Source organism: Sceloporus occidentalis, unplaced genomic scaffold (genome assembly GCF_023333645.1).
Source record: "Sceloporus occidentalis isolate IW3139 unplaced genomic scaffold, rSceOcc1.0.p SCAF_444, whole genome shotgun sequence".
NCBI classification, from domain to species: Eukaryota; Metazoa; Chordata; class Lepidosauria; order Squamata; family Phrynosomatidae; genus Sceloporus; species Sceloporus occidentalis.
The window spans coordinates 226,009-250,560 of NW_028317424.1; the positions used below are offsets into that span (position 1 = coordinate 226,009).

At 49.9% G+C, this 24,552-nt stretch overlaps 1 protein-coding gene across 1 annotated transcript in view; it reads left to right on the plus strand.

The window, feature by feature from the left end:
* Positions 1–24,552, plus strand: part of LOC149271941 (inositol 1,4,5-trisphosphate-gated calcium channel ITPR2-like) — a 69,828-nt gene continuing 45,276 nt past the window's right edge. The window contains exons 1-10 of the mRNA XM_089506983.1: positions 1–92; positions 9,076–9,146; positions 12,867–12,982; positions 15,232–15,318; positions 15,535–15,693; positions 16,445–16,543; positions 16,625–16,708; positions 17,289–17,435; positions 17,886–17,981; positions 22,346–22,387. Coding sequence (XP_089363109.1) covers positions 1–92; positions 9,076–9,146; positions 12,867–12,982; positions 15,232–15,318; positions 15,535–15,693; positions 16,445–16,543; positions 16,625–16,708; positions 17,289–17,435; positions 17,886–17,981; positions 22,346–22,387 — 993 coding nt within the window. The remainder of the gene's footprint in view (positions 93–9,075; positions 9,147–12,866; positions 12,983–15,231; positions 15,319–15,534; positions 15,694–16,444; positions 16,544–16,624; positions 16,709–17,288; positions 17,436–17,885; positions 17,982–22,345; positions 22,388–24,552) is intronic.

Sequence of the window (24,552 nt, forward strand, 5' to 3'; positions counted from 1 at the left end):
ATGATCGATAAGATGACGAGCTTTTTGTACATCGGCGATATCGTGTCCCTGTACGCGGAGGGCTCGGTGAATGGCTTCATCAGCACCCTGGGGTAAGAGGAACCGCTCCTGGGGGGTGTACAGGGGCAACTCTCAACAGAGCTTAACTGTCTGCCCCATGAACCCTGAGCTAACTGCCCCGTATACCCTTCTTCTGCCCTATGTATCCCGAGCTATCTGCCCCCTGTACACCCTGAACATTCTGCCCCATGTATCCTATCTACACCTACACACCCACAGCTATCCTACCCTCCATAAATCCTGGGCGACTTGCCCCATGCACCCTAAGCTATCTGCCCCTCACTGTGTGATGTTACTTTCCAATCTGCCCCTCACCCTGTGTGCCACCCAGTATTGCCCCTCCAGCAGGCATATTCAGGTATTTTAAGATAAGCCATGAGGTGTTTGGGGGCTGCAGGCCTGGAAAGGGTCTAATGCCCCCGGCATATGGCAGTGACACGTGTCCTGTTCCACTAAAGGGTTAACTGAACTAGCAATCTATTAAATGCCCCCAATTGCCCCATGGTCATGGATGCCCCTCACGGTTACCTTGTTTAATTCCCTCTGTGCCCCTCCATGCAGTTCCTTAACCTGTTCCATGCCGGGTGCAGCACACTAATGGTTAATATTGTGGGGTTGCTCTCTGTGTTAACCCTTTACTTGCAGGTCACCTAAGCAATGCCCCCCCCCCTATGGGGGTGTTTGGGGGTAATTGCCTGCCCTGCTCCCCTGCCCCTATACCCCGTTACACCCCGTTTATCGCACCCTTTTTAAATTAGACAAGACTTCTTTCTTTGTCTAGCCTGAAAAGCTTGCACTTACCCTAACTGCGAGGGTCAAAGGCCGCAGTCCCGCTCGCTTTGGGCTAAAATTGCAAAAATTTGGGAAAAATTTTATTTTTATATCGCCGTCATACTCCGCGGCGCTGTACAATGTGCATTATTATTATTCATATATCGCCGTCATACTCTGCAGCGCTGTACAATGTGTGTTATTATTATTATTTATATATCGCCGTCATACTCCGCAGCGCTGTACAATGTGTGTTATTATTATTTATATATCGCCGTCATACTCCGCAGCACTGTACAATGTGTTATTATTATTATTTATATATCGCCGTCATACTCCGCAGCGCTGTACAATGTGTGTTATTATTATTTATATATCGCCGTCATACTCCGCAGCACTGTACAATGTGTTATTATTATTATTTATATATCGCCGTCATACTCCGCAGCGCTGTACAATGTGTGTTATTATTATTATTTATATATCGCCGTCATACTCCACAGCGCTGTACAATGTGTGTTATTATTATTTATATATCGCCGTCATACTCCACAGCGCTGTACAATGTGTGTTATTATTTATATATCGCCGTCATACTCCGCAGCGCTGTACAATATGTGTTATTATTTATATATCGGCGTCATACTCCACAGCGCTGTACAATGTGTGTTATTATTTATATATCGCCGTCATACTCCGCAGCGCAGTACAATGTGTGTTATTATTATTTATATATCGCCGTCATACTCCGCAGCGCTGTACAATGTGTGTTGTTATTATTTATATATCGCCGTCATACTCCGCAGCGCTGTACAATGTGCATTATTATTATTCATATATCGCCGTCATACTCCGCAGCGCTGTACAATGTGTGTTATTATTATTATTTATATATCGCCGTCATACTCCACAGCGCTGTACAATGTGTGTTATTATTATTATTTAAATATCGCCGTCATACTCCACAGCGCTGTACAATATGTGTTATTATTTATATATCGGCGTCATACTCCACAGCGCTGTACAATGTGTGTTATTATTTATATATCGCCGTCATACTCTGCAGCGCTGTACAATGTGTTATTATTATTATTTATATATCGCCGTCATACTCCGCAGCGCTGTACAATGTGTGTTATTATTTATATATCGCCGTCATACTCCGCAGCGCAGTACAATGTGTGTTATTATTATTTATATATCGCCGTCATACTCTGCAGCGCTGTACAATGTGTAATTAACGGGTCCGTGCATTTGGGGTAACAGTGGGTAGGATTGGGTATTGCGACATAATTAACCATTAAAGGTGTAGTAAGAGATTCTTGGGGGCAACGCCGCAATTTACATTTTTAAAAAACATTTTTTATCTGAATTTGAATATTCTGCTTTTCTCGCCGATATCTGTGGTTTTCTGGCGTTTCTGCTGACGTTAAATGTCAGGCGGTTGTGATATTTGTGATATTTCTCTGTGTCCTTTTCAGAATCTGTTACTCACTAAACTGAAACTCTGAGGTCTAGATAAGGAACTGCCTGCTGGAGGTGGTGGTAACTCCCTCGCTGGAATGGCTCATGTTTCAGAAGCTGCTCTTTTTGGGGAACAGATAGGGCAGATGAGGGTAAAATCAGATAGAGACCCCTCTATGCACTGCTTTACGTGGTCGCTGTTCCGGGGTTCATTGGGTTAATTGCCCCCATCGTTGCTGCAGGGGTCGCTGCCTATTCCCCAAGGTCACCCCGGGTCGGTCCTGTAAGCCCAGTTGCCCCTCCTGTGCGGCAGCAAACTGACCTCCTTCGCCTGCCCCCAAATCCGACCAGCAGCCGACCCGCGACTATAAGCCTCTGCTTTCAAACATCTCCTTCTCAGGGGTAACTCGTCTGCTCCCCAGCCGCCGACCTTTGCTGCCCCCTCCCTGGCAGGTAGCGTGTGCGGGCAGGTAGCGGTAGCGGGGCAGCACGGGGCGGGTGCGAGGCAGGTAGCGGGGGCGGGGCAGGTAGTGGGGCAGGTAGCGGTAGCGGGGCGCACGCCCTGCGGTCTGGGTTTGGTTGCGCTGTTTGTTAGTGTTACACGAGAGCGATAATCCCCGGTGTAAACAGAGAGAGAAACGCCAGGCGGCCGCCCTGATTGGTCAGACCCGCCGCTTTCCAGCGGTGGTTAAAAAGAGGTTTTATTCCCATCCTGCATTCGGTTTGGTTTCCTAATTTAGTAAATAAAGCCCCTCGCGCCCAAAAACAGCGGGTTCTGCTTTTGCCTTAAACGCCCAAAGACGGAACGAAAAGCGGTTCTTTAACTCTTGCAGGGCCAGCTGAATAACATGCAGGCTGTTCAGGCCTAGAAAGGGTTAAAGGCGCCTTTAGCTAACCTGGCGTGCAGCATCTCTGGGAACGTTAAAAGTCCCTTAAAACCCTTTCTGCTGAAATCTGGGTTACAAAAGGAGAGGGTGTTAACCCTCGTAGTGCCAGATTACCTGCAAGCTTAATAGAAAGGGCTTTATTTTCTAAATCGCAGGTCCTAGGGGCACACTCGCTGCTGTCGGCTCATTTACTGGGGTTCCTGGGGCAGCTGTCGGTGGCTTTTTTGTTTTAACTCCTTAAGGCGCTTTCAGGAATTGTGATAGCAGCCCAATATAGTGAATAAAGCCCCAAAAGGGCTGGAGTACGTGGCCCCTGGGGTACGTCACGGACAAGCCGCGGGGCACGTATGGAGCTTCACGGGGCTTTAAACCTGGATTTAAACCCAAGGCAAGCTGGAAGGGTTAATTAACCCTATAGGTGCTGGAGTGCCAAGCCGCCGCCACATTTCTCAGAGGGTCACCCAAAATCACCCCCCTTTAATTGGGGGTATTAACAGGAGGGGTGTTTGGGACGTTATACGCTGCCTCTCCCTGGTCCATGAAATGACCCTGAGCGTAACCTTTGCTCTTTGACCTCTGGGGTAATTCTCTCAATTGGGGCTTGTGAGAAATGCCCTGGGGTGGGGCTGTAACTTTAACTCTTTGTGTCCTGGTGCCCACTATTTCCGCATAGAACTTTCTGGCTTCTCTTTCCCCCCCGAATATCTTTCTAATTTTCCTTCCTTTAACGAAAGTGAACTTTCAGCACATTTTGGGCTGAAAAACGTGTTCTTGGCTTCGTTTCTCACCTCAGTTAATTTCAATTTGTTTTCTGGGCTTTTGTGTTAATTATATAAATATTTGTGTTTATAATAATATATAAATGGTTATATTTAGTACCTCTAGATGCAGAAAACTCGCACGTTGGGAAAATGTGGGCGTCGCGGTGACGTCACGCGCTGACCCTCTGATGTCACTGTTTGAAGTAATAGCGCTGGTTACGTTCCTCGCATGTTGTAAATACCGCGTCCGCCCCTCGTCACGCAGAGGGTCCCGTCTTTTGCCGGCGTCCCCCCCTCTCGTGCCGAGCGGCTGTGGGATTGATAACGAGAACCACATTTAGGAATGGAGGAGAGATTCCTGAGACGTTGCTCACCCCGCTGGCACCGAGACGGCCCAGATTTGGGGGGGAAAAAATGCCGAATCCGTCGACGTTTAATTATTCATTATTTTCTATAGCGCCGGCATGTTCCGCAGGTCTGAGTCGTTACAGCAGGAGAAACGGGGGGCCGGATGGGGCCGATCTGCCGGCAGGTTCTGGGTCACCGTGTAAGACGTCTGGACCGCACTTCTTTTCTGCGTAACGCGGCTTTAAAAATAGAATTTTGCTTCATTTCTGGGGTTAAACTTTCGCAAATCTGACAAACCCACAAAGGGATCTTCATCTCTGGGGAGCCGAGAGAAATCACACGAGAGGCAAATACGGGGCTTTTTAATGAGGTTTTTTTCATTAATTATTTTTTAAATAAAAAATAAGACATTGTTTGGAGGCAAAAGGTGTTGCGTCCGGCGGGGGATAAATACCCCCGGGGTAAATGAGTCTCTTGTCCCGTCTTGGCACGCGGCGCCTGCAGGAAGCGGGAAATAAAGAGACCCGCAGTAATTACGTTCGCTCGAATTAACTGGAAGCAGAAACAACGTTCTACGAGCCAATAAATCGTCGTGACAACAGGACAGCGGGATGAAAAATCCGCAGGAGAGAACAGAGAACCCTGACTGTCTAATACAGAGAGCGAGACATCCGCACCCGCGCTTTATATCACGTGACTGCCGGCCAACCAGCGAGACGCGCTGAAAATATCAAACATTGGAACGCTGGGGTAAAGAAAAGTAACCGGATCTTCTAAGGAATCAGTCCGACGATTTAAAAACGGATAAATTCAAAAAAGAAAAACGGCACGGACCCAAATATTAGAATTTTCTAGATTTTTATTAAATATTTTGTGTTATTAAAGACTAATTGTGATTGGCCAGTCATTTTTTTAAAATGTAATAGCGGGAAAAATATGGATTAGGCCCCCCCAAAAAAGTAATAAATGTGAAAGTGTTATTTTTTGTTAATGTATCCATTTGTAGCCAAATCTTTTGTTATTAAGAGTAACAGGAAGAACGTTTGAAGTCGCAGAGCCGGCGAGCGGTTCAAGCCCAGTAACATTCACTCTTCTGACAGGAAGCGATGCAGGAAAGGTCGAGAGATATCCCGCGGCAGTGCAAATATACCGCCGGCGTTATCTCCGGCGTCACCATGACAACAATCTGCGAGTGCGGCCCGCGTCAATTCTGCTAAAGGGCAAAAAAGTGCCGAATCGGCGACGGAGCTCGGAAACTCCCGTCCGTTAAACGAGAAGTCGCATAAAAAAGTGTTAAATCCCGTAAACGGTTCGCGGCACAAAATGCGGCTTATTGTGATATTCAGATAATGTTAACCGCTGCCGGGGGGCGGGGCACTCCGCTGCAGGTGATCATGTGATACTTGGGCGCCACCCCTTGCTCCTAAACATCTCTGTGTGTGACGCTTTATGGCAGAGCTTAGAGAGTCCCTTCAGTCATCGAGTCCTCGAGGAGTCAGAATCCTGCGATGAGTTTTTTAAACGCAGAAGTAAAACTAAAATAAGACTTCTATGCTTTAGATTTTTGTGTTCATTTTCTTCGGCTCCCGCAATGATATTAAAAAGTGATTTTTGGTGTGAAGTTCCAGTATTATTATTATTATTATTATTATCTTTTATTTATATAGCGCCAACAGTTTACGCAGCGCTTAATACAATACATAAATTCAAGGGATATGACAAGACAAGAATTGACAGACTAAGACAAACCGATACATTTGGTGGAGAGAGCCCTGCTCGCAAGCTTACAATCTAGTAGTTGCTATGGTGATAAGATGACTTTTTAAACTTTGTACAAGAACTCGCTTTCAACACGTAATCCTTTAAGTGAGGTCACGTTGTTGAGGTGAAGCTGATTTATGACTATAATTCCCATGATCCCCCAACCAAAAAGCTGAGTAAGCTTGTATGTGGTGGCAGTTTTTCTTTACTGAGAGGGTGGTGGATAAGTGAAACAGCCTCCTAGCAGAAGTGGTAGAGGGTGATACAGTGAGGGTGTTAAACATGCATGGGATAGACATACGGCTCCTGAATCTAAGACGAGACCAACGACTGATTAATGTTCGAGTCTTTACAGCAGGAGAGACGGGCGACATGGTGGGCCGACGGGGGCCGATCTGCCGGCGGGTTCTAGGTTTCAGTGTGATCGAGAACCGCGCGCCGTCTCTGTTCCCCAGAGCTCTGAGGATTTTAAATAAACAAAAGTCTCTTTTTGAAACGTCCTTTGTTCGGAGCTGATAACGGCGTCTCTGCGTGGCCTGAGAATTGTTACAGTAACTAAGGTGTCGGATTCTGGGTGTGATGTCATCGCCTGCGATTGCTTGGAATGAAGCAGAAGTACAAGGTCTCTCCCCACTTATTGGGTCACGCGCTGTAATTTCGTTTGTTCCTAGTAACCAATGTAACAAATGCTTGACACGTCTGAATAGATTGTAAGCTCCCAGGAACAGGTCCGTCTGCTCCTTTGTAGCAGTCTGTGTTAACGCGTTAATCTTACTGCCAATTTTCATGTTATTGGTAATTTTCACTCCCCTCCCCCATTCATAATGCACCGCATACAGTTATCATTAATTATTGTTTTATATAGCGCCATCATATTCCGTAGCGCTGTACAATGGGTAGACGGGACACAAGAAGTAGTATGTAACATGACAGTTTTGTAGATTGTAAGCTCTTTGAGCAGGCCCCCCCCGCACCTTTTGTTTCCGTCCATATTATTAAGCGATGCACGACTTGTTCTGTTTACGGGTTGTACAGCGCTGCAGAATATGATGGCGCTATATAACCCAACAAATAACGCTGATTTTATGTGGATGAAGCCTTTGATGAATGGAAAGTAATATAAGCGGGGCTGGTTGACCCCGTGGTGCGCGGCGGCCGGCCGGGGCCGTCGGGTTATGAGATACTCGCCATTGTTTTAGGTCGTGGATGTTTATGAGTCACAGGAACTGCCTCCACGCTGCGCCCCCTCAGATAACCGAAAACCGCGCGCATTCTGGGGAAGGAAAAGGCAAAAAGCAGATACGTCTCTGCAGCGGGATGAATTTCCTTTTCAATTAACCCTTTAACCCACCCAAACGCTGGCTATTTCTGTACCATTTTTGGCTTTGTGGCTTTTGCCAGAACATGACGGCATAACGTGGCGTCTCTAGAACCCGTCTGTCACCTAGATGTCCCTATGGAGGGATGAGAAATGTCACAGCGAGAGGGTCAGAGGCTGAGATGAAATGAAAAGGAAGCTTTACTTTGTGGATAAGTGGAACAGCCTCCCAGCAGAGGTGGTAGAGGGTAATGCAGTGAGGGGATTAAACATGGATAGACATACGGGGTGACTAGCGGGGGCCGGACGGGGCCGATCTGCCGTCGGGTTCCGGTTACTCTGTATAGCTGTCCTGTGTTCCGATGAGCGGACAGCAGTGGGGTGAATTGCGATCGGGTAGTCGGGGATTCATCCATTGTGCGGTTTGTGTGGTTTTGTTACAATGTTTCATCATCAGATGGCTTCTTATGTCATGGAGCCGGAGGCCGTGATGTATCGCGCAGCATTAAGCAGAAAACACGCCGGATTTAACGGTTTCCTGGTTATTGATTAATCAGAGAGCAGTGGCAGCAGGTGCTCAGAACGCTTCACCAGGTGCTGTGAGCCGGGGCCCCTGGGGGCCGGGGACATTAGAATTCCCATTTTATGATGTTTCCTTTCATTTAAAAACTCTTAACATCCAGAACATAAGATGAGAGTCCATGGGCAACCGTTACTGTGGAGCCCAAGCCCTGGCGGGGGCCACAATCAGATATCTTACCGGCTGGGGGCCATGGAATAGACCCAGAAACTGCCTATTGGCCCCAGCTGGACAACAACAATGGATGAAGTAACGTTTAAATCGCCCGTGAGTCATGTGATTATAAGGGGTTGCGGCGTATGACGGGGTTTAAAGCGCCCGCGAGTCATGTGATTATAAGGGGTTGCGGCGTATGACGGGGTTTAAAGCGCCCGCGAGTCATGTGATTATAAGGGGTTGCGGCGTATGACGGGGTTTGATGAGCCCGCGAGTCATGTGATTATAAGGGGTTGCGGCGTATGACGGGGTTTGATGAGCCCGCGAGTCATGTGATTATAAGGGGTTGCGGCGTATGACGGGGTTTGATGAGCCCGCGAGTCATGTGATTATAAGGGGTTGCGGCGTATCACGGCGACCGTGGAGAATGCAGAACACGTCGCATGAAATGCATTAACGGGCGCTCTCCGCAGCAGGCGTTATTATCTGCTCCCCGGGGCAGGGCGCGTTTCTGGGGCTCCTTTGATGTGGCTTCCTAAATAAACCTCACGGTGTTTACTTAAAAAAGCTATTAACAAACCCTTGTGAGATTACGAGGCCTTCGGTATACTCAGCGAATCACAAGCGCAAGAAAGTGACCTGTCAAACACGACCTCTGGAAACCGCGTCCGGCGGGGGCCAATAAACGGCGCATCTCACATCGTTTCTTTATTCCTCGGATCAAAAATACATTTAAAAAAAAAAAAAATAGCTTGACGGCGTAGAGTGGCAACATTGGGACTGTCCTGCACAAAACGGGACAGTTGGGAGGCGTATTAATGCACTAACATCAGATAGTTTCATGATTCCTATTACTTGCAGTCCCTAAGAGGTTAACCTGGGTGAAGGCCCAGTCTGACCCGCTTTGTGATGCGTTAACCCTTTGTGGTTTCGGCTCTTTAATTAACGCGAAGTGTTTTCTGCTTGCAGATTGGTGGATGACCGATGCGTGGTCCATCCGGACGCCGGGGATTTGGCCAACCCACCGAAGAAGTTTCGGGGTGAGTTGTGGGAGCAGAACCCGAACCTTTGACGTCTCTGGGGCCACGGAAACAAAGGCTTACAATATTTTTTTGATTACCCCCATATGCAAATTAATTGATTCAGTAGGTTAGAATTTGCATCTTGGGCAGTGCAGCGGTGTGATTGGATGAGACAACTATTTTTTTTTCTCTTTAACTGCATTTCCATTGAAATCTGACGGCACAACGTATAAAGGGGAGGGGCCAGAGCTTTTCAGATATTATATTCATCGGCAGCGGTCAGCAACTTAACAGGGTAGAGATAACTTAATGGGGAGGAATAACTACGTTAAGATGGCTGCTCCCATGGGATACATGTAATACAATATATTGATTATTGGGACCAGTACACAGGTTTATTTAGCGGACAGAACAGTAACAAATAGGATTTAGAGACATTTTGACCCAAAATCTGCTGTCAGGATTGGGGGGGGGGTTACCCTGACTTTGCCGAGAAACGCTTGCTTACAGCCTGCAGCTGCTTCATATTGTGGAAACACACGCGTACACGTATGTGTGTCATAGTTACACAACGCAACAAACACGGCGAGGACAGACACCTGCGAGATTAATGAAAGAATGAAAACAGAACCCCAAATGTTACCACGGAAACAGCGCAGCTTAAACAAAGTGCATGTTTCGCATTCTTTTATCACTTTACGAGAAGTATCCCCCCCCCCCCGCAGCGTAAAGACGTCGTCGGTGGCCCGGCGGGTGCGTTGGACGCCGTGTTGTGTGAGTGACGGGGTTGCGGCGGCTCGCTGGTGAACTCTTCTCGTAATTCCGATAATGTTGGTTAAATCGCATGCCTGCTGAATTTTGCGGCTGCTTAAACTTTGTGGCCTCGCCGTCCCGGAAGGGAATTTACCCAAACCGGCCAGAATTTGGCTTTCGCCCATCGGGTGCCGCCTGGTTCAGAAAGGGTTAATTCTGAAAGCGATGCAGGTATTCGGGCCGGTGAGTCGGGCCGGTAACCCCTCGCAGCCCCGGTGCAAGTAATTACCGTCAGGCGTGTCTCTACATGTTACCACACGCGGGGGCAGCAACGGCGCACACAGCAACCAGCGGGGCTTGCTGGGGGCTCGGAAATCCCTTCCCTGCCCCCTCCCTGAAAATGAAATATTGCCCCGTTACGCAAGCGCCTTTCTGCAGTCGTTAGTCAAATAAACCTCAGGCATCCCGTCATTGTGCGGCTGTCGTTACACGGGATCCATCCTTAAACCCAGGGAAGCAGGGTCAGCGCCTTCCTTTCTTTTGATGCCCGGAGACGGTTTGTTTACGACGCGTTTCGCTTTACTGACATCACTGACGAAAACACATCGCATGATTCACATTCCCAGGAAAAGTTTTTAATTAAAGTTCAAGTTACTTGGTTATATTTTACCCAAATTATGCAGCTAAATAAATAAAAGAAAAATGAAAAAAATAACAGATTTATTAGAAATCCCACTGTACAGCTCTGCAGAGGCGCTATATAAATCAATAATAATAAATGCTGCTGTACAGCGCTGCAGAGCATGCAGGCGCTATATAAATCAATAATAATAATTAATAATAAATGCTGCTGTACAGCGCTGCAGAGTATGGAGGCGCCTAACGTGTCAAATAAATATTCTGTAAAACAATTACATTGAGAACGCGCACTCGGCATACAGAAAGAAGTAACAATTTAACGGCATCTCTGTGGCCTCCCCGGAGGGGAAGTGGTTCGCCCACAGAACCCCAGAACCTGCTGGCAGATCGGCCCCCATCCGGCCCCCGTTTAGTCACCCGTTTCTCCTGCTGTAAAGACTCAAACCTTAATCAGTCGTTGGTCTCGTCTTAGATTCAGGAGCCGTATGTCTATCCCATGCGTGTTTAATCCCCTCACTGTATTACCCTCTACCACCTCTGCTAGGAGGCTGTTCCACTTATCTACCACCCTCTCAGTAAAGTAATACTTCGTTCCATTCCATCTCAGACTCTGACCCTCTCGTGTTTAAACTGCCCCCAGGTTCCTCTTTCATTCTGAGTAATGCAGCCTCCGGCATGCGTTCACACACACATACACCGTATACACCGCACACACACACACATACACCGTATACACCGCACACACACACACATACACCGTATACACCGCACACACACACATACACCGTATACACCGCACACACACACATACACCGTATACACCGCACACACACACATACACCGTATACACCGCACACACACACATACACCGTATACACCGCACACACACACATACACCGTATACACCGCACACACACACAAAGGCCGTATACACCGCACACATACGCCGTATACACCGCACACACACCATATACACCATATACACCGCATACACCGCACACACACACATACACCGTATACACCGCACACACACACATACACCGTATACACCGCACACACACACATACACCGTATACACCGCACACACACACATATACCGTATACACCGCACACACACACATACACCATATACACCGCACACACACACATACACCGTATACACCGCACACACACACATACACCGTATACACCGCACACACACACATACACCGTATACACCGCACACACACACATACACCGTATACACCGCACACACACACATACACCGTATACACCGCACACACACACATACGCCGTATACACCGCACACACACACATACACCGCACACACACACATACGCCGTATACACCGCACACACACACTGTATACGTTACTTATATTACCAGGCGGAAGCGGCGTCTGTTTGTGTTGTTTTATCGTTTACTTCCCTTTTATTCTCTGCATGTTCTTCTAATGCAAATTCTCGCTATCCCCGCACCGTGTGATTAACCCCCCCTACGGATGCTGGGAAACGACACCTGGCGTCCCCAAACAATCTCCCCCCACCCCATGACCCTCAGCCAGTTACACAGTAACTTCAAATATACTCAGCGCTTTCCGCAGGTGCAGCGTCCCCTAAAAACTGTTCATTCAGGACGTGGTTAAAAGCGACACGTTATTAAAAACTTCCCTATGCTGCTGTACGGCAGATCGGCCCCCAGCGGCCCCCGTCTAGTCGACCGTTTCTCCTGCTGTAAAGACTCAAACCTTAATCAGTCGTTGGCAATGTTCCATCTCATTTTTCTTAGTTGTCGTGCGCAGAAAATTTCTCTTGTGCAAAAAGTTTCACAGAGCAAAGATTTTGTGCGCTCGATATCCGCGCCGCGTAAAGTTTCAAAAATATATATTTTTTTTCTTTTTTGGGGAAAAACAGTTGTGCACACAATTTTTGGACGTGTGCGCTGTCTAAAAAAGCTATGTCCGCGCGCACAAGTGCACAGCTTAGAGGGAACACTGGTCGTTGGTCTCGTCAGGATTTCTGGTTTAATGAAAGAGCAGATGTAGTTGTTACAGGGAGGCGCTGCGAGGAGTGATTAGGGAAAACTCTTCTGACTGTGTGGCGGTGCCGGCTGCTCTGGGGTGGGGCTTCCAACCCAGGCGTGTCAATGCATTTCACACATGCATGAAAGAGAGGGGTACGGTGATGGAGGGATTTGCCCCACCCCTGAGCAGCCAGCACACTGCCCCACGGGGGGGGGGGACACTCCTGCGAGGGCCGTGTTAGTAAACCCGCTCTCTGGCGCTCTCTCTCACTCTCTGCGAGGTGTTTGGCGTCTCGTGTGATGGGATTCTTTATTGCGTTTCAGATTGTCTCTTCAAGGTGTGTCCCATGAACAGATACTCGGCGCAGAAGCAGTTCTGGAAAGCCAAGCAGGCCAAGCAGGGGAACAACACAGAGGCCGCGCTGCTCAAAAAGCTGCAGGTAGGTGCATGCGGAGCGGAAAAGGGCCAGCGGGGGGGCATGCGGGGCCCAAAAAAGGGCCAGCGGGGGGCATGCGGAGCAGAAAAGGGCCAGCGGGGGGGCATGCGGAGCGGAAAAGGGCCAGCGGGTGCATGCAGAGCGGAAAAGGGCCAGCGGGTGCATGCAGAGCGGAAAAGGGCCAGCGGGGGGCATGCGGGGCCCAAAAAAGGGCCAGCGGGGTGCATGCGGGGCCCAAAAAAGGGCCAGCGGGGTGCATGCGGAGCAGAAAAGGGCAAGCGGGGGGGCATGCGGAGCGGGAAAAGGGCAAGCGGGGGGCATGCAGAGCGGAAAAGGGCCAGCGGGGGGCATGCGGAGCGGAAAAGGGCCAGCGGGGGGGCATGCGGAGCGGAAAAGGGCCAGCGGGTGCATGCAGAGCGGAAAAGGGCCAGAGGGGGGGCATGCGGAGCGGAAAAGGGCCAGCGGGTGCATGCGGAGCGGAAAAGGGCCAGCGGGGGGCATGCGGAGCGGAAAAGGGCCAGCGGGGTGCATGCGGGGCCCAAAAAAGGGCCAGCGGGGTGCATGCGGGGCCCAAAAAAGGGCCAGCGGGGGGCATGCGGAGCAGAAAAGGGCCAGCGGGGGACATGCGGAGCGGAAAAGGGCCAGCGGGTGCATGCAGAGCGGAAAAGGGCCAGAGGGGGGCATGCGGAGCGGAAAAGGGCCAGCGGGTGCATGCAGAGCGGAAAAGGGCCAGCGGGGGGCATGCGGGGCCCAAAAAAGGGCCAGCGGGGTGCATGCGGGGCCCAAAAAAGGGCCAGCGGGGTGCATGCGGAGCAGAAAAGGGCAAGCGGGGGGCATGCGGAGCGGAAAAGGGCAAGCGGGGGGGCATGCGGAGCGGAAAAGGGCCAGCGGGGGGCATGCGGAGCGGAAAAGGGCCAGCGGGTGCATGCAGAGCGGAAAAGGGCCAGCGGGGGGCATGCGGAGCGGAAAAGGGCCAGCGGGGGGCATGCGGAGCGGAAAAGGGTCAGCGGGGGGCATGCGGAGCGGAAAAGGGCCAGAGGGGGGCATGCGGAGCGGAAAAGGGCCAGCGGGGGGCATGCGGGGCCCAAAAAAGGGCCAGCGGGGTGCATGCGGGGCCCAAAAAAGGGCCAGCGGGGTGCATGCGGGGCCCAAAAAAGGGCCAGCGGGGTGCATGCGGAGCGGAAAAGGGCAAGCGGGGGGGCATGCGGAGCGGAAAAGGGCCAGCGGGGTGCATGCGGGGCCCAAAAAAAGGGCCAGCGGGGTGCATGCGGGGCCCAAAAAAGGGCCAGCGGGGTGCATGCGGAGCGGAAAAGGGCAAGCGGGGGGGCATGCGGAGCGGAAAAGGGCAAGCGGGGTGCATGCCCAGCAGATTATTTCAGGTTGGTGCATGCACTGGACAAAAGAAATGCATGTAGGCGCATGCTGGGCAAGAAACCGCAGATAGGTGAATGTTGGGGTAGATACCGGACGTGGCGGATGCCTCCTTAGCGTGTCGCCGAGACCAACGACTGATTAAGGTTTGAGTCGTTAAAGCAGGAGAAACGGGCGACTAGACGGGGGCCGGATGGGGCCGATCTGCTGGCGGGTTCTGGGTTTCTATTGTGAATCGGATGCAGATTTTTATTGCGATTTCAGTCTTGCGCGGCCGCGCCCCGTGGCTGAGTCTGCACTCGCTTTCTGAGTATCCTGCGAGCACCTCCTTGACCTCGGGGAAGAGAGAGATTCCCGGACGGCGGGGTGCGGCACTCGAAAAGTTACACGGGGAGCGGAATGAATTTCTCGCGGCGCGCTGCACCCGGCTGCGTCTGGACATCGATGCCCCCCCCCCCCCCCCCCCGGTCCCTCCGGGCATCAAACTCTCATTAATAAAACCTTTAAGACATGCTGAGGTCGTGCAGTAAGATCCGGCCATGATGCGTTTATTCGACACATTCCGGTGAGACGATTTCATGAAGAAAAAGAATAAAGCAGGAACCGAAAAGTCATGATTATTATATTATGGAAGTGCACCGGCCAGCGGGGATGCCCCAGGGGTCCCGTACGTGGGGCCCGGAGCCGGTGCACATGTATGTCAGCCAGAGGCGTCATACATGTGAGGGGACTCACAAATTGTGCTGCGATTGGCTGTTTACGGCTCCGGCTCTGTCATAAAAACCCCCCAGAACCCAATGATATTACCCCGATGATGTTGTTTTGTTTTTTTGAGGTATAATCTGGCTGAATTGGGTGTTTTTATTATTTTTTTTTGGCAGCACGCCGCGGAGCTGGAACAGAAACAAAACGAATCCGAAAACCGAAAGCTGCTGGGAGAGATCGTGAAATACAGCAATGTCATCCAGGTGAGCGCAGGGGGGCCGGGGGGCGCACCGCCATGCTTTGGGGTATTCAGGGGCATCGAAGGGTATCTGTGCTGCTAGGCTGCCCTCTTTGTGACATCATTGCGCGGCCTCGTATGCAAATGTGTGATCTCTGTATCTCCTGCTTCATCCGTTCAGAATTCAGACTTTTCTGGTTATTCTGTAATAAAGTCTTTTTTTTTTTTACGTTCCAAACAGTTACTTCACATCAAAAGCAACAAATATCTCACCGTCAACAAGCGGTTACCGGCGCTGCTGGAGAAGAACGCCATGCGGGTGTCGCTGGACGCGGCGGGGAACGAAGGCTCCTGGTTCTACATCCAGCCGTTCTGGAAGCTGCGCAGCGAGGGGGATAACGTACGTAACCCGGGGGCCCCGCGGAGACAAACCAATCGGCAAGCGGCTTCGTCGATGTGCAAGCCGAGTACCGCATTCACCGCAGACTTTAGATCTCAATGAAAGAAAAAAGAGAAAGGCCTGAATATAAGACGAGCTTATTGGGGAGAAAAAATCAAAACCACTGTTTTTGCTTTGGCTGCTCTCGCACGCCCACTCACACTCAGGTCAACTCTCTCTCTCTCCCACTCAGTTACTCTCTATCACTCTCTCGCGCTCTCTCAATGACTCCCTACCTACTCCACCGGCAGCTTCAGTCTCCTTCCCCGCAGACCCGCTTCTTCAGTCTTCGCCCGCTTCTCCATATCAACTCCATTTTCCACGTACTGCCGCAAAAGGCCGGAGCCTCCGTTCCCTCTCCTCCGATTGGAGCAACAGGGGAGAGGCGTGCCGTGGCTCCGCCCTTTTTGCGGAAGTACTCCAAGAGGCCAGCCTATAGCATGGAGACATATTAATCCATTTACAGTATTTGAGGTGAGAATTGGGCGCAGGTCATCTTCGGCTGATTACCGGGTGACGATAGATTTAGGGCCGTGAGGTCCTGCTGGGGGCCGGTAACGGTAAAGGGCCCGATGGAGGGTCTGGCGTATTTTAGGGTGAAGACATGTTGAGTTTGGGTCTAAATTTGGGGAAATATCTCCAGTTACCCCGCTGAGACTGAAGGAGGGGCTCAGGGGGGCCGTATAATGTTCTGTTTCCGTATTGGTTGCAGGTCGTGGTGGGTGATAAGGTGGTCTTGATGCCGGTTAATGCTGGTCAGCCGCTCCACGCCAGCAACATCGAACTTCTAGATAATCCTGGCTGCAAAGAGGTGAGAAGCGCGGAGGAGCCGGACCCCCCAATAATAACATATAATAAGCACTAATAATAACGTTCCGCATCCCCCCCGCAGGTGAACGCCGTCAACTGCAACACCAGCTGGAAGGTGGCGCTCTTCATGAAATACAGCGATTACAGGGACGACGTCCTCAAAGGGGTGAGAGACCCGCCGGCCGGTATCCGGAGTTTGGGGATTTTTTAGGAGTTTTTAGTGTGCATTTATTAAACGTGAATAGAAAGAAATATTGGGCAACAACCCCCCAGCGCTGTGACTTTCCCGGCTCAAACACCACACTGATCTGATGCTTTCTGGCAATGCTAATGAAGTCCGTCCCTCCATAGACTTTCATTAGTCAGAGAGTCCGGCTGGGTGATTAAAACTGAGCCATTCTATTGTTCCCCACAGGCAGTATGATAAGGAGTTGGGGGGTGTTTGTCTAGTAGATTGGGGTCAGATAACAGAGCGAGAACTCTATATATTATGGGGCAAAAACTACAACTGGGGTAAAAAAAACGTACTTTTAATCTCGTACTAGAAATGAAAGAATTGGGCTGGGATGATGGGATCCGCTTTAAGCTGCTGTTTGCCTTTCGTAGTATTTTCGGAGCACAAAATAGTTAAATGGTAAAACCGACCATCTAAAATGTCATTATTTGCTTTCTTTTGTGTTTTAACCTCTTTGTTGCCAAGATGGCCCGCGTGAGCATCCTTTATCGGTCACGTTTGTCTGTCGCAGGGGGACGTCGTTCGGCTGTTTCACGCGGAGCAGGAGAAGTTCCTGACGTGTGACGAGTATGAGAAGAAGCAGCACATCTTCCTGCGGACCACCCTGCGCCAGTCCGCCACGTCCGCCACCAGCTCCAAAGCCCTCTGGGAAATCGAGGTGACTTTTATTTTATTGGAACCGGTTTGTTTTGGGTGCTTTTAAATTAACTTAAAAATATAAAAAAAAAATCACTGAAAAATGAAAAAAAATATCCCCCATTATCCCCCATCATATGGGGCAGAATCCTGTGAATATAATTATGTAGATATATATTTTTTTTTGTAAAGAGGCAAAGTGCAAACATTTGACTTTTAATTCCTTTTTTTCTCTGCTTTTTACTGCGCAGAATGCGGGATATTTTCTTATTTTCTTTAATATGGGGGGTGAAAAAACCACAAGAAATCATCAACCAGAAAAATATAATCTATAAAAAAATAAAAAGGGACAAATAGAGTTTTTAATTTTTTGGCAATGTTCTCAATTCTGCCTGTTTTATTTGTTTAACCCTTTGCGTGCCAGCATATACGTGTAGGCGGAATGATACATTGATTTGTCGCTTCGTCCCAGGTTGTTCACCACGACCCGTGCCGGGGAGGAGCCGGCCAGTGGAACAGCTTGTTTCGGTTCAAGCACTTGGCCACCGGAAATTACTTGGCCGCTGAGGTGAGTGGAGTCTGAGTGCGAGTGACGGGTTCCTTTTTGATCTGTCGGGAATCTGCCCCCCGCCCAGTGAATCCGCGGTCATCTGACTCCCGCTGTTACTCGGGAGCCGTTGGACTCTCTAACGATACGGACTCGGACGTTAATCAGTCGTTGGTCTCGTCTTAGATTCAGGAGCCGTATGTCTATCCCGTGCATGTTTAATCCCCTCACTGTATTACCCTCTACCACTTCTGCTGGGAGGCTGTTCCACGTATCCCCCAGCCTCTCAGTAAAGTACATCTAATAACAGGTAAAAAGTGTTGTGGATGCAGAGTGTTTTTGAACGCTGTTAAAGAGATGTTGTTAAACGTCGGCTCCCTGCTGTGATACTTCATACTGATATATAATGGCGGGAAGGAGGAATATCTTTTCTGAAACGCCGCCTGTTGGATTGTGTAGCCGAGCCGTTAACACATTCATTGCCGTGCTTCTCGGCGTCACCGGGCATGCAGCATGCGCTTGGCTCAGTACCGGCCCGAGCTGGCGGCCCGCCAAGCGCCCCCGCGGCACACAATCAACACGCTTTGTTTTTGTTGCGTTTGATTTGGCAGCAGATCCTGGCGGAGATTCTCAATGTGTTATGAAAACAGCGGAGTTTCGGGCGACGAGTCTCTCCTCCATGCGCCGTTTACACGACACGGGAAAGAATGAGGGGTCTCAATAGGTTCGGGTTGGGGGAGAGAAGAGAAAGAGGGGATGAGAGAGAGAGAGAAAGAGACGGGAGAGAAGAGAGAGAGGGGATGGGAGAGAGAGAAAGAGACGGGAGAGAAGAGAGAGAGGGGATGGGAGAGAGAGAAAGAGACGGGGAGAGAAGAGAGAGAGGGGATGGGAGAGAGAGGGAGAGAAGAGAGAGAGAGGGGATGGGAGAGAGAGAAAGAGATGGGGAGAGAAGAGAGAGAGAGGGGATGGGAGAGAGAAAGAGACGGGAGAGAAGAGAGAGAGGGGATGGGAGAGAGAGGGAGAGAAGAGAGAGAGAGGGGATGGGAGAGAGAGAAAGAGATGGGGAGAGAAGAGAGAGAGGGGATGGGAGAGAGAAAGAGACGGGAGGGAAGAGAAGAGAGGGGAGGGAAGGGAAGAGAGGGGATTGGAGAGGGGGGGACAGGGGGGGTTATTTCTCCTCCTGGTTTGGACCACCCAACATCTGACCTTTATGGTAAAAACTGAATTTTGTTGGGGAAACACTTTTGATGTTAATGAGGTTTGGTTTAACCCCTTAGGGACCCAACCATCACCCCTCCAAGTCATGTTTTATTAAACTTGTAACGTCTCTCGAGTCCCTCTTTCATTTTGTCTCCCATTTACTTCGGGCCACCTTTTTATTTACTTATCAGAGGATTTTCTCCGCAGTTTCTGTTTTTATTTCTACGGCCGGTTTGCAAAAAATAAATATTCCTGATTGCTCTGAAACGCGTGTCTTAATCTCAGACGGAAACGCCCCGGCAACCAAAGAAATTAAAGGAACTTCTCCAAACCGCATCCTCTGGAGAGAAGGAGCGCGCCGTGACCGGCAGCGGAACAATCACACGTCCGGTGTGTGCGCCAGGAGTCTGTGTCCTTCCTGTTTTGCAAGGTCAAAGGGACTGAGAAACGCTTCCTTGTTCTGGATCTGCGGTGATCGGATCCAGAAACTGCTGCCCGTTAACCCTCGCTTTGCCACCATGTTGGGGTTAGAATTGGGCCCTATAGAAAACAATAAATGTATAACTTTACTGAGAATGTGGTAGATAAGTGGAACAGCCTCCCAGCAGAAGTGGTAGAGGGTAATACAGTGAGGGTATTAAACATGCATGGGATGGGCATACGGCTCCTGAATCTAAGACGAGACCAACGACTGATTAAGGTTTGAGTCTTTACAGCGGGAGGAACGGGCGACTAGACGGGGGCCGGATGGGGCCGGTCTGCCGGCAGGTTCTGGATTTCTATGTTTAATAATAAAATAAACTCTCTGTGGCGATTCCTTTGATAAATTTGAAAGTTTTTGAACAATTGCATAATCTAATATATAAAAGAACATTTAAGTAGCGAGTCTCGGGAGTTAAATGGCTGTTAGGAAGCGACGCTGCCCCCTGGAGGGGGTTTAGTGTTATGTCAGTCTGGTAACGGTTGGTGTCACGGCGCTGGTTTCTGATTGGCTCGTAAGCTGGAAGAGGTTTAATTGTCCCTTTAAATGATTGGTTGATGTGGTTTCTGTGTTTTCGTTTCTCTGTAACTTTGTATCTTTTCAGCTCCTTTTATTAGAATGGCAGGGTTCTGATAACCTTGTGTCGGTTCCGCTCCGGACCTATTTCTCTTTACTTTTTTTGGCTCGTGGATGAAAGTTACTTTTTATTTCCAGTAACTGAGCCGTTTTTCTTCATTTAACACTTTTTTTTTTATATTTTCCGTGAATGCTTATTATTATTTTTACTTTTTGACCTGAAAATTGATTCTTTATTCAGAAGGAGCTCTATCCGCGGATGTACGATGTTTGAACACATTGATAATGCCGCAGCGGAGCCGGCTCCCCAGGGAGGGTGCTGACATTTTGGTGACGTCGGGGGGGGGACCCCTTTTTGCTGGCTTTTGGTCGTAAAGGGAAGGAATAAAATGTACCTTCTTTCGAGGGAAGTGAGACTATGAAGACTCTCTAGATTGTAAGCTCTTTGGGCCGGGTCCTCCTTGTTTCTGTCCAAATTGTTGTGTGACGCGCTACTTATTATGCTGCTGTACAGCGCTGCAGAATACGAAGGCGCTATATAATAATGTTGGTCTCCTGAGCGAGCGGAGCTTCCACTAGCGAGTGAGGTGTTTATTCTGAAGGCGTTCTCAGGCAGACCCACTAGGGGGCAGCAAACTCCCATGAATCCAGCCAGACATCCTGCGCAGAATGAATCCCCCCCGGGTTCGGGGGAGCGTTCCACTCACGCAGATTAATGTCCGTAACGGAATGATGAGCGCGTCCCGAGCTCGCCGTCTCCATTGTGAAGGCAGCTCGTCCTGCCTGGCGTTCTGTAACCGTGAACCCACGTGGTTGCCCCCCCCCCCCGTCACTGAAAGGGTTAAATGTCTGGTAGCCGTCACATAGTCTGGTACGGCATCCCATGGAGGTCTCGGCCCCTTCTGAATGATGTCCTTATTCTACCTCTGTAAGAACCTTCATGCCCTTTGGCCCCTGGGGTCACTTGCAGGGTCTTAAGGGAATGCAAACGTTTCACCGCGCAGTAAAGTAAGACGGGAGAGAGTTCTACCGACATCGTCTCTTTGAAACAACATTTTGATTCTCGTTCATTTACCGCGGGCAATTATTCCGGGTTTTGTGTGCCGTCTGCCGTATACTGGCGGCGATTAACCATTTGTGTTCCTGGAGTTTGAGGCGTGTGGGGGCTTATTATTTCTGAGCTTTGATTTAAACTGAGATTGCGTGATGATTGCGTGATGATCGCGTGATGATCGTGTGATTTTCTGCGTGACGGCGGCCGCAGGCTGGAAGGAAAGGCGCTGGATTTCACACTCGCCTCCCCATTGTGCGGTCGTCGAGATAAGTTACACAATGAGTCTCGCTTCTCATTGTGATGTTATCAGCCCCCCATTCATAGCCGCAGCCCCGGAGACAGCAGCCACGCTGACACTCGCTTAGTGGAAGTGGCCCGGTGGCAAGGAGCCCACGCAGGAACAGTCATGGTTCCAGTCATGGTTAATGTTACTGCATCCGCGGGCTGATAGCGAATGTTGCGCTTTATATTGTTTTTGGGGAATTTCTGTGGATTTTTGTGATGTAGTCTGCAGGTGGATGTTGGGGGCAGGAGACCCTCCTCAACGGGATTAAAACGTGGCCATCACCGCGTCTCGCTGCTTCTGAGTTGTTTCCAAAGTTTCCGGAATTGTGCTTTAGAAGCTCATAGAACTCGGGGTGCAGTACACCTCCCCGCCACGGCAGATTGGGGGCGCTGTTTGCTTCTGTTCCAGAAGTTTGAAGCCGTTCATCGTCTCAGAAGAAAGTTCTCTCCTTCTCTCTTACACCCCTTCCCTCTCTCTGTCCCTCCCTCTCTCTCCCCCACCCCTTCCCTCTCTCTGTCCCTCCCTCTCTCTCCCCCATTCCCTCTCTCACTTATACCCCTTCCCTCTCTCTATCCCTCCCTCTCTCTCCCCCATTCCCTCTCTCACTTATACCCCTTCCCTCTCTCTATCCCTCCCTCCCTCCCTCTCTCTCCCCCATTCCCTCTCTCACTTATACCCCTTCCCTCTGTCTCTCTCTCTCTTATACCCCTCTCATCTCTTTCAAATTTGTGAGTTTTGGGGGGTTAATGGTTAAAAGGGAGAAGTAAAATGAACTGTTTTTGTTTCAGATCAATCCAGACTATCGGGATGTTAATGAATGCAAACCCACGGTGAGTCGGACTGATCGTCCTGTTCCTGGGAATTCGATTATTTAATAGTAAAATGGCTCATTTTCTCATTGTGTATAAATCACTGGCCCCTGTGTTGTTTCCCCAGCACTGTAGATCTGGGATCCTTCTATCCACCTACTGTATTGGCTGAGGGCAGAACTTCACCTGTAACATTACACCCTGACTCTCCTGTGTAGTGATTGGTCGCACCAGGGCTGCAGAGATATGCTGCCGCTCCTCAGGGGTGGAGTCACTATCCATGGAGCTATACTGTTGCTTCTTAGGGGTGGAGTTACAAGCTGCTGAGATATAGTGCTGCTATTCAGGGGAGGAGTCTTAGTGGCATTTATCTGTATATCTCAGTAATTAGGTCATTTTGGTTTTCTCCATTAATATGAAATTCCAGGATGTTGCATTGTCTTTTAACTCTTGAAGTGCCAGGGGTATGTAGCACTAATTTTCACAAGCCATGTCAAAGAGAAGGTTAAAATCACCTCCATATTTTCGTGGAATGTTTTTCTCCACGGCACGCAATGGGTCAGTCCTGTGCAAAACACATCGACAGAAAGGAAATGCTTAGAAAACCAATAGAAGGAACACAGTGAGGATCCAGTCAGAATGTAAGTGCTGCCTTAAGCCCCTGTTATGCTGGTGGATACATTTGGAACGCAAAAAAAACGCTTCAGACAATAACCCCAAATGCTTAAATCAGAGCAGCCTCAGGGGCAATTACCCTCCTTGCCACCCCCTGAATCCCCTCTGCCCCTCTATAGCATGTGAGGCACTCAATCTATGTTTTGGCACCCAATTTAACCCTTCTCAGCCAGGCTGCTTTTGTTTGTATCTATGTGATGGATCCGCAGAAAGATGTGGAAATGAGCCCAGCATGCGCGGCCACCAGGGAAGAGATTTAAACCAAGAGCCATCTCAGAATTTATAATACGGATCGGGGCAGAGGCCAGAAAAGCCTCGACCCGGCTCGTAAAGCTTTAAAGTTTTAAAAAGACGCCGTGGGGGTATTTAAATAGTGTTTCCGATTACTAAGTCGCCCCCCCCCCTCGCTTTGTGTCTGCCTTTTAGCTAATAAAGCACACTTGCCCGGAGAATGGACACTAAAGAGTTAATGCCCTGCCTGTGTATCTCGGAGCCCCCCCAGACGGCCAGCGCTGCATGGTGGGGCCGAGGAGCGTCAGGGGTTAAGTCGCCGGGGGAAACTCCATGCGCGCGCATTCCAGATGCTGACAATAATTTGTAATTGTGCAGTCGCTGCGTGAATGAGCTCGGGAAGCCCATCCGCCGTGTCTTGGCGGGCGGCGTTGGCTGCGCATGGAGATGCAGCGTGATGTCTCTGCTAAAAATGGCCGTGACTCACTCACCGGGGAAGGTGTTATGAAGCAGGCGGCTTCCCGACGCCCCCGCAGAAAGTCGCCAAATCCCACTAATACCTCTAATTACCCCAAAAATCGCTGCTCGGTTATCAGTGGGGATCCCGCTCTGTGCGCGTAACGTGTCACTTTCTCTAGTGTACGGAGCGCGTGATGTCATCCAATGATGAGAAAATAATTATTAGAGAGTCCAGAGGAGGCGGCTAAAACGGGGCGCAGAATAACAACCATCAGGACAGACTGAGGGATCCCAATATGTCCGGCTTGGGGGAGAGAAGAGAGAGGAGATGGGAGAGAAATGGGGGAGAGAAGAAAGAGAGGGGATAGGAGAGAGAAGTAAGAGAGGGGATGGGTGAGAGAGAGACGGGGAGAGATAGAGACAGGATGGGAGACGGGGATGGGAGAGGGGGAGAGAAGAGAGAGAGAGGGGTGGGAGAGAAAGATGGGGGACGGGGAGAGAGAGAGAGAGAGGGGATGGGAGGGAAAGGGTGGAGATAAGAAAAAGAGGGCATGGGAGAGAAACCGGGGAATGGAAGAAAGAGAGGGGATAGGAGAAAGAGACGGGGAGAGATAGAGAGGGAATGGGAGAGAGAGACAAGGAGAGATAAGAGAGAGGAGTGGGAGAGAAACGGGGGAGAGAAGAGAGAGAGGGGATGGGAGAGAGACATTCAAATACATAAAGGGGTTAATAAAGGACGGGAGGGAATTTATTTCAAAGGAGGAGAAAAATTACAACAAGAGACCGGAATCCAACACTAGAGAGTCAGAGGCTGAGATGGA